Source organism: Periplaneta americana, chromosome 8 (genome assembly GCF_040183065.1).
Source record: "Periplaneta americana isolate PAMFEO1 chromosome 8, P.americana_PAMFEO1_priV1, whole genome shotgun sequence".
Taxonomy (NCBI): domain Eukaryota; kingdom Metazoa; phylum Arthropoda; class Insecta; order Blattodea; family Blattidae; genus Periplaneta; species Periplaneta americana.
In genome coordinates, this window is record NC_091124.1 from 134,081,429 (window position 1) to 134,095,000 (window position 13,572).

A 13,572-nucleotide genomic window follows, 5' to 3' on the forward strand; every position below is an offset into this window, starting at 1 on the left:
GCAGAATGTGGCTTCATCTGAGAATAGAATTTGTCTAAGAAAAGCCGAATTGTGGTTAATGCGCTCCATCGTTAATAAAATTAATAAAACTGCATTCTTCTGTCCTCGTCCTCTGAAAGTTCCTGAAAAAGTTGCATTTTATAAGGATGTTGCTTGGCGCTTGTAAGGATTTCAATGTCGGAACTTTGGCTTATATTAGATTCTAACGCCAAATTTGATTAAATGTGAAGCACAGGAATGCCATTTCATAATTTCAATTAAGAAACATGCCAAACGAATTATCTTTGCACCAAAAAATGGATGCTCCCTGGACCAAAAATACACAAATTCAATCTTCTAACACGATTTTTTTGTTTTTAATTTACAATTACAATGAATACTTTCATTTTATAGTTTATTTCAGCGAGTTTGAAAAAGGTAAGAAGCGGCGTTCCTGTAATTCACAATTACCCACTTTTCGGGCAACCTGATCTTGGTAAGTCCTTTACACTACCAGTTTCAGTGAATTTCCTTACGTTTGTTGTCACTGTTGTATGTGGAATTGGATTGAGATCTGGATACATACCATTAAATAAATTCACCGCCTCTTGATGAGCCAAATATTATTAAAATTTGAATTCATTCCCTTTCACTCAACATCAGACAGAATTATTTAACAAACTAGAATGTCAGATTCAATTCCTTAAATAAGATGTCTGTATCAATAAACCTGTTTCCATGGATATAAACAATGGACAATAAAATGACAGTAAACAAAAGAAGCGTTTTACCCATATTCGATGAATATAAACAAAGGACAGTCTAATCACAGTAAACAAAAGAAGCGTTTTACTCGTATTATTCGTTAGACCTACACTTTTCTGTTTTTTTATTTAGCAACACTAAATTTGTACTGAAGTATCAAGTGTGGGTACTTTTTGAAAACTCTTAATGAGCACTATTCAAAAATAAAAAAATATATATATTGGGTGTTCCATTTAAAATAAGAAAGTTGAAGTTATTTCCGGTTAAACCGGAAGTATAAAAAACACGAGTTCTTAGTATATGGTTATCCCCACATACCAAGTTTCATGTCACTGAACCGCATGCTTCAAAAGTTATTTAGGTGGTGCGTGACTTTTAATTAACCCTGTATACTGCGACAATGTAGAAACGTTTTACAAAATATTATTAATATAGCAGTAGATTAATAACAATATTATTAAAGAGATAACGTCACAGAAAATATAAGAAAACAAATAATCATGCTGTAGAACTTCTACAGACGCAAAGATTGAAACACTTATTAATTTATGCTGCTGCTGCTGCACGGTTCTTGCATTATCGTGATTGTGTTCTCCACTTATAATAATTACATTCACATCCAATAACATCTATCAGATGTGGCAAAAACAAAATCATTCCTGTGTGAAAAAAAATACATATACCTATAACAATAATATTATATTTTAAAGCACATTTTGTAATTATACTATGGAGAATTAGTTAAACACTCAAAGTTTTGAAATCATAAACATCTGTGGTGTTAGTACACAGTTCATCACTGGAATGTTCTTGAAAATTTGTGTTTGTTATGTTGCACTGTTAATTAGTTTTATTTGCGGCTGTTCAGTTGGTGGCAAGATTTTTGTGATGCTGATCATATTAAAAAAAAAGTGTCAGTGTCGTCCATACTATTCTCTCTATCTCTAGCTCTCTCTCCCTCCCTCCCTCCCTCCCCCTCTCTCCTCCTCTCTATCCCTCTCCTTCTTTCTTTTTTTTCTGCCTTTGTAGCTTAATTTTTTGGATTATCCTAACCATATATCTAGCTATTGCGTCTTTTTCTGGAATTAGTCCGCAAGTTAGTTATAGTTGCCAGCCACATCATTGCTTCTATTTTCTGGCGGGCAACTCTGTTCTTATGTAGTCTCGTCTTCAATATTTTTGTATTCAGTCGCATCTTCGGAAGTCACGAATCCAGTAGTCATATCTTCAGTGCCACGTGTTTGCATTTATAACTATAAAGGCACTCACTGTGTTGTTCTCCTAGCTCTTGCCGATGCTGAGTATGAATTTCTTGCTATGTTGTTGGTTCATATGGCTGAAACAGTGACAGAAGCATTTTCTCTAAGTCAATTATCAGACAGAAACTAGTGTCGAACACAGAAAACATTCCGACTTTCACCTCATTACGTGAAAATGGTGAACCTCAAACACATGCAATAGCAGGTGATGAACCATTTCCTCTAAAATCCTATCTACATCTTAATAATATGTTCACATATAACTTATTTATAAAGATGAATTTATTACGTTTACTTACATCAGTTTTCACATTAGTTACATCAGTTTTCATATGAGTTACATCATTTTTCACAGCATATGATGAAAATGGCAGCCTCGTTCAGTAATGCATATACGAATTCTTTTTACCATGTTTGTGGCCACTTTTTTGAGCACGTGTACACTGATATTGTTAATTTCCGTTGTTATGTTTCTCTTTAATTCCTCCGGAATGTGCAGCCTGTTTTTTGTTTCCTTCCTTTAAGAAGCAATCTGAGGACGTCAAATCGGAGGAACATGGGAACCATAATCCTTGAGAAATGATATGGTCACCAAAAAACTCGCGCAAAAACTGCATGGTTTCATTAGATGTGTGACATGTGGTACTGTCCTGCTGGAACCAACAATTACGTTCATCATTGTCAAGCAGCACTGATCCATATTCCCTAAAACAGATGATTAATCTCGTTATGGTCGAGTTGTTAGGCACTGCTACATCCGGGTAATTCCTACGAAATTCGTCTACAACATATGCATAAGAATGACTGGAAAAATAATGTTGAACAATGAAAACTCGTTGCTCTTGGGAAAACGATATGTTTGCCGAGCAATAAACAAAGGACTACTGCAAGCGTCATGTGTAAATACACATCACAATGACTTCTAGGTTTGTTGCTGTTAATACCCGTGATGCTATCTAGCTGTAGCCGATAGCACTTTCCAACTGCATTAATATCAACGCTATAATTTTAATGTGCGTGACTTTTGGATCGCTCTGTACTTCGTCCGTACAGTCGGTACTATTTAAGAGGAGATGAAGCCAAACAAACGTTTAATTATAGACTGTCAGTAGCTTGAAGAGTGATAGAAAATTATTTTGGAATTCCAAATTCTCCGTGGATATTATTTCTAAAATCTTCAGAAATCCAACCAAAACGCACACAAAACTGTGCTTGCTTCAGGTTGTCAGCATAACATGTTGTGCCTGAAAAATTCTTTGCCACATAAACCTGAGCAGCTGTGTACAGAAACGTGCGCCCTACAATATTTAAATTGATTCCGAGAAATTCTACACAAGAGGCTTTTCAGTTAAGAGATAATCTGAATTCTCTGTGTCATGACAATTAGGTATCATTCATTCAAATTGAAAAAATAATAAATGTGTATATGTGTGAGAGGTATATTGAAAGGAGCCTAACTGTAAAAATTCACTAATCTGTAATTCAACAGGATAATTTGTATAAATTTATTCATGTGTAATCATTTAATGTTATATATTTATAATTTGCTATATTTAAGTTAGTATTAGTATTATTATTATTATTATTATTATTATTATTATTATTATTATTATTAAATCAGGAGACTATTCTTACGTACTTAATACTTGTTAATATTTAATCCTAGTTTAACTGCTTTTCTATTTCTTCCCAAGCCTCCTGACACATTTGCTATTTCTATAATCATTTGAACTTATATCATAAAAGTTCTCATGTACCCACACCAATTTGATGAGCATTTCTTCCATGCTGCAAGAAAAAACTCACTCTGCAGCTGTCCATCACACGTCTCGAAAATGTGCGACTGCAGAAAGATATGCTCAGCATGAGGGATACAGTCACATAATTGAATGTCACAGTAACGTGAGGGAAACGTGAGTAGCTATGACATGAGGTAAATGTGCTACTGGTGCCTTATGTTTAATGAGGAAAAAGCGCAGCACGTATTTTCAATCATACATGTGAGCTCACGTGATGTAATTAGTGTGTTTCCGCCTTTATATGTACATATTATAATATTACTGGTATGTGTAACCTTTAAGTACCGGTATGTGTAATATTATGGTGCAAACTGCAAACGTTTCTCTAAAGAGACCCTAATTGTTTTCTTTGAATGGTCTGTGTGCTTTCTCTTGTGCTACAGGGTTTATGTATGATTGATATCTACGAAATTAATTTTCACTCTATTCCCTTACTACTTACAAAAGTATTTAACTATCTTTTTGTACATGATCGAACCTACATATGTGTATGATCAATGTTATTAGGACTAGTAAGCAGAGACCCCAAAGTTCAGAAGGACCTACTTAAGCAGATATGGTTCACCATGTATTCCCGAGGAGGAGGTAAAATTGGATCCAGTGCTTTTGAACATGTATTCCTTGGCGAACTCAAGCGAGGAGAAATTTCTGGAATGCATAATTGGGTATTCTTTGCTACCGAAGAGGCACAAAGACAGGCAGACTACCTTGGATACATCAGGAAGCTTGACTTAGGAGGGGTAAGTTGTTAATTCTTTATTTAATATGTAATAGCTTGGTCAAATATACATGTGGCATTGTCGCAGTATTGAGTTTCCACCTGAACATTCTTGTATTGGTGTGAATAGTGTTTTGAATTGAGATTACCTGAATAGCTCTGTTGAATCATAAAAGATAACAGCTATAGAAAAGGCTAATATGTGGTGTAGATTTTTGATGTTACAGTTTGTTGATTCTGGCCCAGCATGACAGTAAAAATGAGAAATACTTAATCGAGTTTCCTGTCCAAAATCTCCACAAGATGCCAAGTATACCCTCTACAAACATTGAATCTTCAAGATTCCAGTAGAGTCGTTTGTTTTTTATTTTTTTGGAGGAGTGCCCACAGACAAGTACCGCAGCCTTAGGCTTGTTGTGCAACCTCCTTATGTTGGAATGATTGTTGAAGTCTATTAGGGTCACATATTTCAAGCACATGATTCACTGCGTGATGTTATATCGATTCAGTCACAGCATCCAGTTTTGACTGGAGACCTAATCCTTCGTCTGGCTGTGATGTTATTCTGCGGCCTCCTCAGATTGATGACATCTGTTCACAACTCATGTGCCTGAATCTGCTGCATCCTCAATCAGAAGAATATGTTTCCATCGATTCCATGACCTGGCAAGACGCCATCTATCCAAGGGAGCTACACTTCCCTGGTCACCCACAGTCGGCTTATTAAAGCCACTGAGGTTTTGCTGGATATGGGCAGCTCCTGCAGACAGATGCCACCTATAGGCAGATCCTGGTCGATCTGTAAACCATTGAGATGATTAATGAAATGATACTAATAAAGGTGAAATGAATCCGAGGTTCAGTGCCAATAGTTACCCAGCAATTCTGCTTCGAGTGGTTGAGGAAAAACCACAGAAAGAACCTCAATGCGGTAACTTGGCCTGACCAGAATTTGAACACAGGCCCACTCGTTTCATGGTCAAGAAAGCTGACAGTTACTCCACAGCGGTGGACCAAATTTATTAACACTATGTGTAGTATTAAATTTTAATGTTAATTTCTATCCTCCAATGTTAGTAAAGCCTGTGTGATGAATCTTGTCTCACTGTGAAAAGAGAGAGAAAGGAGATATGTCTTACCTCATCTGTGTTGTTATGGCGATGGGGGAGTGGAGCAGTGCCGTCCATCCATCCAGTGGCAGAAGGGACTAGTTGATACATTCTGTAGCGCAAAATAAAATAACGAAATATCTCTCTTCGTACTGTGTAGTTCCGTCACTGAGCTTATGTTTCAAGAAACTGAGCTCCGGTAGCCTGTACAATAACAAGGTTTTGAAAGGAATCCTGAAAACTTACAACCCTCCTATAATCTCCACCCTCATTTGAAGGGACTTGGTTTTATTGCTTCTGAGACAAGATAAATCTTACCGTGTTTCTGTCTACACATCGAGTAAATCTGATTTCTGGCAGAAGGAGAGGATAAGGTCCTTCGGTCTTTTGGTTGCTCTATAGTTTCTGAGGCAGTGATCTACCTCCATGTTGATCACATGATTAAGGAATTTCTCTGAATTATAGTAATCAGGAATGAAACAACTTGAAATTGGTCCTTGCAATTCCATGTATTTTTCAAGATTATACCAATATAACAAATTCGGGGGGGGGGGGGAAACTTTTTTTTTTTTTTTTCATTTTTTATCTTTCTAAAATTGCATTGTAACAATCAATACATTCTTTCAAACATATCAACAAAATAAGTAATGCAGGGTTGGCCATTGGGTATGGGTGGATTTTAAGAAGGTTCTGAAAGACCATAGTAATGCGAGCAAAGGAAGCAGTTTGAGGAAATAAACTTCAAAATGTGGAATTTGTTCACTTTTTAAAAATATCTTTACTTAAAATGTCCCCCATTACAATGCATTACACTCTGCAATATCTCACAATCAATGTTTCTGTTTCTCCTCATAATGAGCCGTTCAGAGCAGAAGTGGTGTAAGTCAAAAATGGTTAATGAGGGTTAAAGTAAACATTCTGTAAAATATAGCACAAAGTATGAATTAATATTCAGTTCATTTAAACTATTAGTAGTCAGTGGATAGCACGAAAGACATACTAGTTTCTACTTTGCACTGTATTTTACAGAATATTTACTTTAAACCTTATTACCAAATTTTGACTTACACCACATCTGCTCTGAACAGCTCATATGTTTTGTAAGCTCTTCTGTAGTGTGCGAACAATTCTGGAAAACTTTTGACTTTATGTAGTCCCACAAGAAGAAATTGGGTAGGCCTATACTCAGATCTGAAGATCTCGCTGGCCAAGTGATGTCCCTGAATCTTGAAATCAGTCGACCAGGAAACATGATTCTGAGGGTAGCCAAGCATTCTCTTGCTACATATGCCATTGCAGCATCTTGTTGAAAGAGATAATTATTTTTATTCTAAGTCTACGCAGTTGCATTGGCAAGAAGTTCTGTAATATGCCTATAATATAGCAATTAAAGGTATCTGTAAGTGTTCGATTGTTCTCTTAAAGAAAAGTAAAGACCAATTCGCGGGTGCTCGTGTAAAGGGGGTAAGTCAAATTGTAAGGTATGTAAACTTCTCTCCTTTGGTAATGAATAAAACCCCTTTGTCACAAACTATGGAGCACTGCATCATAGATGGAAGAATAACTTAACCTCTTTAACACAAGAGAAAAGTAATTGTGGATAGTTCAAATCTGTACTTATTCCAGTTTAGCCAATTCATACTTAACCCCCTTTACACGAGCACCCGCGAATTATGCCAACGAATATACTCCACACCATACAGTTACCTTGGTAGTACGAAAAGGCTTTTCATGTGTATGCATTGGGTTATCTGAAGTCCAAAGTAGAAAATTATGTTTGTTTATGAAGCCTGTTAGATGGAAGTTGGTTTCATCTGACTTCAACAAACTATTGAATGTATTTGCATCATGACACAATAGTGCCAAAAACTGCACACAAAAATTAATTCTTGCCTGTTTATTCTAGTTCTTAAGCTGAAGAGTCATCTGAATTTTATAAAGATAATAACTTAAGACATAATGCAAAATTATTCTAGAGTCGTTCTCGGAATTTTCGATGCCAGAAACTCTCATTGCTGAGTGGGTCATAATTCAGCCGCTTGGGACAAAGCAGTGGTATCCGACAATATTATATTTCTACTTGTAAAAGCTTATATGCAACAAGAGTCAGGCGCGGATACAAGGGGAGTCTGGGGAGGCTATAGACTCCCCTATCATTTCAAAGATATTTTTTTTATTTAAAATGTACAAATCATTATTTTTTCATTCATATAACTTATATGATTTCTTCACTCTCTAAACTTCATATTATTTTGCTATTTTACTTTGGCATACAAACTCTCTTTACAATTCGCAGTGAATAGATCAGGTAAGTGGTCGCATTCCTTAGGGGTCGTTACCATGGGGTTTAACAATAGCTCGGACTTCGGAACGGAAATCTAACGGTAACCACCCCTACCACACTGTAGCTAGGCCGCTACCAATACCTTTGTTATCGTACTTTACAATAGCCACTACATTCGACTTCTGAATTGAGACGAGAAGTGATCAGTCCATACAGGTGAATCATTTAGTGTAACAGTTATAAGAAATTATAAAATGTCGAAACGTAGGTTTCAAACAAATATCTTACAATTCATCAAGAAGCCGTGTGGTGAAGTGAAAGAAAAGTGCAGTACGGATGACAATGATACAACTGATGAAGAAAAGTGTATGCCTGTTAATACCGTAACAGTGGAATCGGTTATGTGCGGTGAAAGTGATGACGCTAGTTCGACGACTCATAATGTATTAGATATTGGTTGCTTAGTGGAAAAAGAAATATGCAGTGACGAGATAAAATACAAAGTTCTAACAAATCCATGGGTTCCAGACGAAAAAATATCCATTTCCGAGGACACTAGAATCGGGACAGTCTAGACAATTTCAGCAAGCGTGGCTTAAAAGATTTCCATGGCTGTCTTACAGTAAGAAGGATGAAGGTGCGTTTTGTCACGTGTGCATTTTATTCGGACCTAAAGAGGGAGGGCGAAGCAAAGTTACGTTATATAATTTAGTTACGAAACCTCTAAGAAAATTCAAAAAGGCCTCTGAAATATTCAGGAGACATTCAGAGAACAGTTATAACAAAACTGCTCTCTTAAAATGTGACAACTTTAAACGAGTGTTTGAAGGTAAAGTAGAGAACGTTCTGGTTCAATTGAATAATGAAGTGTTACAAACAGTGCGCGAAAACAGGATGAAACTTGTCCCAATAGTAAAAACAATTATTTTGTGCGGCCGACAAAATATTCCATTGAGAGAACGTAGGAATGATGGTGCGATTGACTTGGAAAGCGAAAATCAAAACGAAGGTAATTCCAAGGAGCTTCTTAAATATCGCGTTGATGCCGGTGATCAGATTCTGCATATTCATCTTAAAAATGCCCCCAAAAACTCTTCTCTAACAAGCAAAACAACGCAAAACGATCTCATAAACTGTTGTGGCACCATTATTGAAAAGAAAATTGTTGAAGAGGTTAACCAAAGTAAAACATCCCGGACGACTTCAGCTTAGTTAAACTGTAAGTAACATTTAATCGACTTTCCATTCCAGTCACCATTTCCTTTAGAATTAGAACTAACAGTGAACCTAAGAGTGACAATATTGTTGTGGTTTATTTGTTTTTAATTCCATTGTTCTGTGTTATGATTATACTACTGTATTCATATGTTAATTGAGGGGTTGGTGCAAGAAAGGCACTTCTCTCAAATGCAAGTTTTGAGAAAATTGATGTTGGAAATTCAAACCATAATAATGTTATCTATGCATGCCTTTACATTTTGGGTACGGTACCGGTACTCCTGACCTCTATGATTACAGTATTGAACTACAACTTTGTGATCATGTGCATAACAGATCAGAGAACACAATAAAGTGTTTTACTCAAAAAGGGCACATCCTCTAAGATGCCCTTCTTGCACCCAGCCCCTCAATTATTATTAGCCCCCCCCCCCTATTATTAAATTCTAGATCTGCGCCTGACAAGAGTAAACAAGCTTTATGTTCAGAAATTGTGGGAACTGAAAACTAAAAGCCAAGAAAACGAAATATATCTATTATTATTATTATTATTATTATTATTATTATTATTATTATTATTATTATTATTATTTATGATTAATGATAACCTAAGTGTATGCTGAATATCAATTGATGGCTACCATTATCTTGCTGCAAGAGGCTGACTTCTTTCCAGGGCACTTGGCAGTCATTCATTGTTCTCAGGTGTTCAAATGGAACATGTGATATTGTCACGGAATGATGAATTAACACTGCTATGAACACACAAATTGCTAACCCATTTTAAAATCATATCCTGCTTGCATATCCTTCCATGTCTTGAAACTCAAAACTAAGTTATGGAATACAGAATAGAACATTATAATACAGAATAATACATCAGACTACAGAATATAATGACAACAATAGAAATAGAAATAACATAATAGGGCTACAATCGATATAAAAGAGGATAAAATAATATTAACAAAATTTGAGGACCGAATGAGCAGTGCTCAAATTGAATTCAATTTAAATAATTAGTTATTTAGACTGGGAAGTTTTGAAATGAAAGCTGTGTATAATAAAATACATTGATTACGAACATGAAAAAAGCAAAATTTATTAAACCTTTCAAGATTCTAAGTCACTTCCACTTATCTGCGAAAATAGTTCGGTATATAAACTAAACAAATTCCACGTCACGAAATGAGCAATTTAAAACCTAATGTGGACAAAGATCATGTTGTTGCAGGCTTTCTCGCAATACTCCAGCTTTCGCTGTCATCATTCCACTAACTCTTTATTACCAAGTCAGCACCACAATATATCATCCAGCATATAACTTACTAGAAAGCATTATATTGGATTAACTATTTGAGCTGAGTACAGATTAAGAAATAAGTAGAAAAATATTTATTTTGTGTAATGGTTCGTGTTTCAATATTTTAGTGTGTAGTACAGATATTCAGAAATCAGTAAATTCCTTGCTGGACTATGTTGATGTCCTTGTTTGTCTCACCATGTGATTTAATTTATACATTTTTCATTTTATAATTTACATTAGAAAACAACGAATATAACAGTGTGATCAGTTTATAACTTGTCTGAAATTAATGTAGCCAATTATTATGGAAGTACAGTAGCACTTCAATTATCCGGACTAATAGGGGATAGTATGATCCTGATATGCAGGAATCTGGATAATTGGGTCGAGAATGAAAAGAATCTAGAAACAACAGTAGTGAGCTACTGCATTAAGTGCAAAATGATTATAGGCCTACAGTTCATAATAAACAAAGTTACACATAGTCAAACAAAATAGAATTTTAAATGGATTAAAATTATAAGAACTCTTCTTATTCCATACAGAATAGAACTTTACTTATGTATGGTAGTACAGTACACGAAATAAAAACCTAAACATATGCAACTTTTTTTGAATAAACAATTTCAAACTGTCTTGAAATGTGATCTGGATAATTGGCAATCTGGATATTTGGAGTTTGGATAATTGGAGTTCTACTGTACAAATATTATTTTCATTATTATTATCATTAGCCTACTTTTATTATTATTATTATTATTATTATTATTATTATTATTATTATACACAAATTTTATTAAGAATTAATTCATAATAAAGAGGATAAAAATGGGCAATTGGGTAATATGTTTTGTTTGAGTCATATATCCGAGTCTTCAAGTCGTCAAAATCTTCAGCTTCGATACTACTTCGAGCAACATCAGAAGAAAGAATGGAGCCTGTGTTTTGCTAGAAATGGAGCTGAAATCTTTAGTTCCATATGTGGCATGCACACATCACATCCATGAGCTCCTTTAGGAGGGAGAATTTAGTGTTTGCCTCACAAAGGGACTATCAACTGGACCGGAGATCCTACTGTTTAGGGGTTTAAGAAATTCTGGCCCAACATCAAGCACAGTTTATTCACTGATTACAAGCCTGGGATAGAAGTACCATATATTGCAGCCGAGCTAAAGGATTTTCCATGGATGTGAAAGATTTTGTTGTTAGTCAACTTGAAGTAACCCATCCACATGATTACCAAAAAGTATTGGAATTGACCCTCTTGTTCTTGGAAGAAGTCACTCCGCAAGGTGTATCCTTCAATAAGCCAGGTGTGATTCATTGAATACGGTTCATGGAAAGATTGATCTATGCGCTGAAAATATTCTTGTTTAGAGAAACAGGTTTCAAGCTAACAAATGCAGAGAAACGAGGTCTTGGGACTTCTGTGTCTTTAGCTTTGGACTGTACATCAAAGCCTGGTTCCTCTCCGGCTGTCAAATGCAGCTCCTGCCAATGATTTGGGTGTGTTGAAACTCCTTGTGGCACAAACATCACCAGCAGCCAAGGGTCCCTGAAGAAGCTGTGTGGACATCTCTCAGTATCTAAGTGAAGAGCTGGTAGCACTTGCATTATTTGACATCAGAGAAGAGAGTGATGGTGAAAAGACTCAGTCATGAGACAGATGACGATTCTCCAAAAAGAATTACTCTGGAATAGGCTGTGATACCTGACAGCAGACTTTGAGGTTTTATAACGGCGGAGGTTCTTCCAGATTTTATCCATCCCATATTCATTTTTGGAGGAGGATCCTGACACTTGGCTTACAAATCCCAATTACCTGCAAGCAGAGCAGGTCGTCCTAGAACTTCGCGTTGTCAACGACACAGGGGAACGAGGGGTCGTTCTCATCCAAAAATACAATGCCTTGCTGACAAACGACGGGGAACAGACTCAATTCATCTTGCAAGTCATCCAGCAACACCGCAAATGCTGTCCCGATTCAAAGAAGTCTACAGTCTGCGCCAGTTGTATTGTGCTGGAATGTGGACTAAGTAGTTTCCCTTATAACAACATAACATCACAGTTTCTTCTATTAGTAATGAACGGACTTGATGGCTCGTAGTGTTCTTATATACTTTCAATATTGACCTCCAGCTTACTATGTGAAAATGTCACTGTTTCAATTGTTCCATGTTGTTACCTACAATAATGAAGGATGATATGATTGATTGATTGATTGATTGATTGATTGATTGATTGATTGATTTAGTAATTAAAACAGATCCCACGTAATATGCAGGCTAGCAGCTAAATAAAGAGAAATTTCATTTAAATTGAGCATACCTTAAATATTAATCTATTGGACCAGAATTTCATCCACATTAGTTTTAAGCCAGGGAGAATCGGAGTGGTGGGAGGGAGGTATTTTAAAACTTGAAAAATAAGAACCCCCCCACATACACACAAACATGCACGTATGTGCTCGCGCGCGCGCACACACACACACACACACTCTCTCTCTCTCTCTCTCACTCTCACTCTCACTCTCACTCTCCTTCTCCTCTCCTCTCCCCCTTGTTAATAACAAGGAAAAAGAAAATCGAAAATATCGATATATATTTGAACAATAGAAGACTGAAAATGGTTGAAGAAATAAAATATCTAGGCATACATTTTGACCACAGACTTACTTTCGACAAACATATAGATAAAGTAGCAGAGAAATCCACCACTTTGATCCATATGCTAGGCAAATCCGCAAAACTTCAGTGGGGTCTAGGTCATAAGACACTTAAAAAAGCCTACGAGGGAGTGCTGATACCATTTCTTGTGTATGGAGCCCCTGTATGGGAAGATTCTATAAAGAAACAAGCAAACCTTCGGAAGTTGCAGAGGGTACAAAGGCTTATAAATTATAAAGATGGCTAAGGCCTATAGAACTATCTCCTTTGAAGCCTCCTGTGTGATGGCTGGTGTGCCACCAATAGGAATGGTAATAGAAGAAAAAGTGCAGCTCTACGAAGAAAAACACCACGTAGGGAGAAGATCTGATTATGATCTTCCACTACCTGTTGAAGACTGGTCACACCCAGCACAACGGACGAAAATATATGAAATAAATGGCTCAACATCATACCAGGTAGATATCTT

The 13,572-nt window shown here is 36.2% G+C and overlaps 1 protein-coding gene across 2 annotated transcripts in view; it reads left to right on the forward strand.

Annotated features, from left to right (window-relative positions):
* Nucleotides 1–13,572, forward strand: part of LOC138705064 (endoribonuclease CG2145-like) — a 517,688-nt gene that overhangs the window by 493,984 nt on the left and 10,132 nt on the right. For both annotated transcript variants that reach the window (XM_069833657.1, XM_069833658.1), the window contains exon 4: nucleotides 4,310–4,542. In XM_069833657.1, coding sequence (XP_069689758.1) covers nucleotides 4,310–4,542 — 233 coding nt within the window. The remainder of the gene's footprint in view (nucleotides 1–4,309; nucleotides 4,543–13,572) is intronic.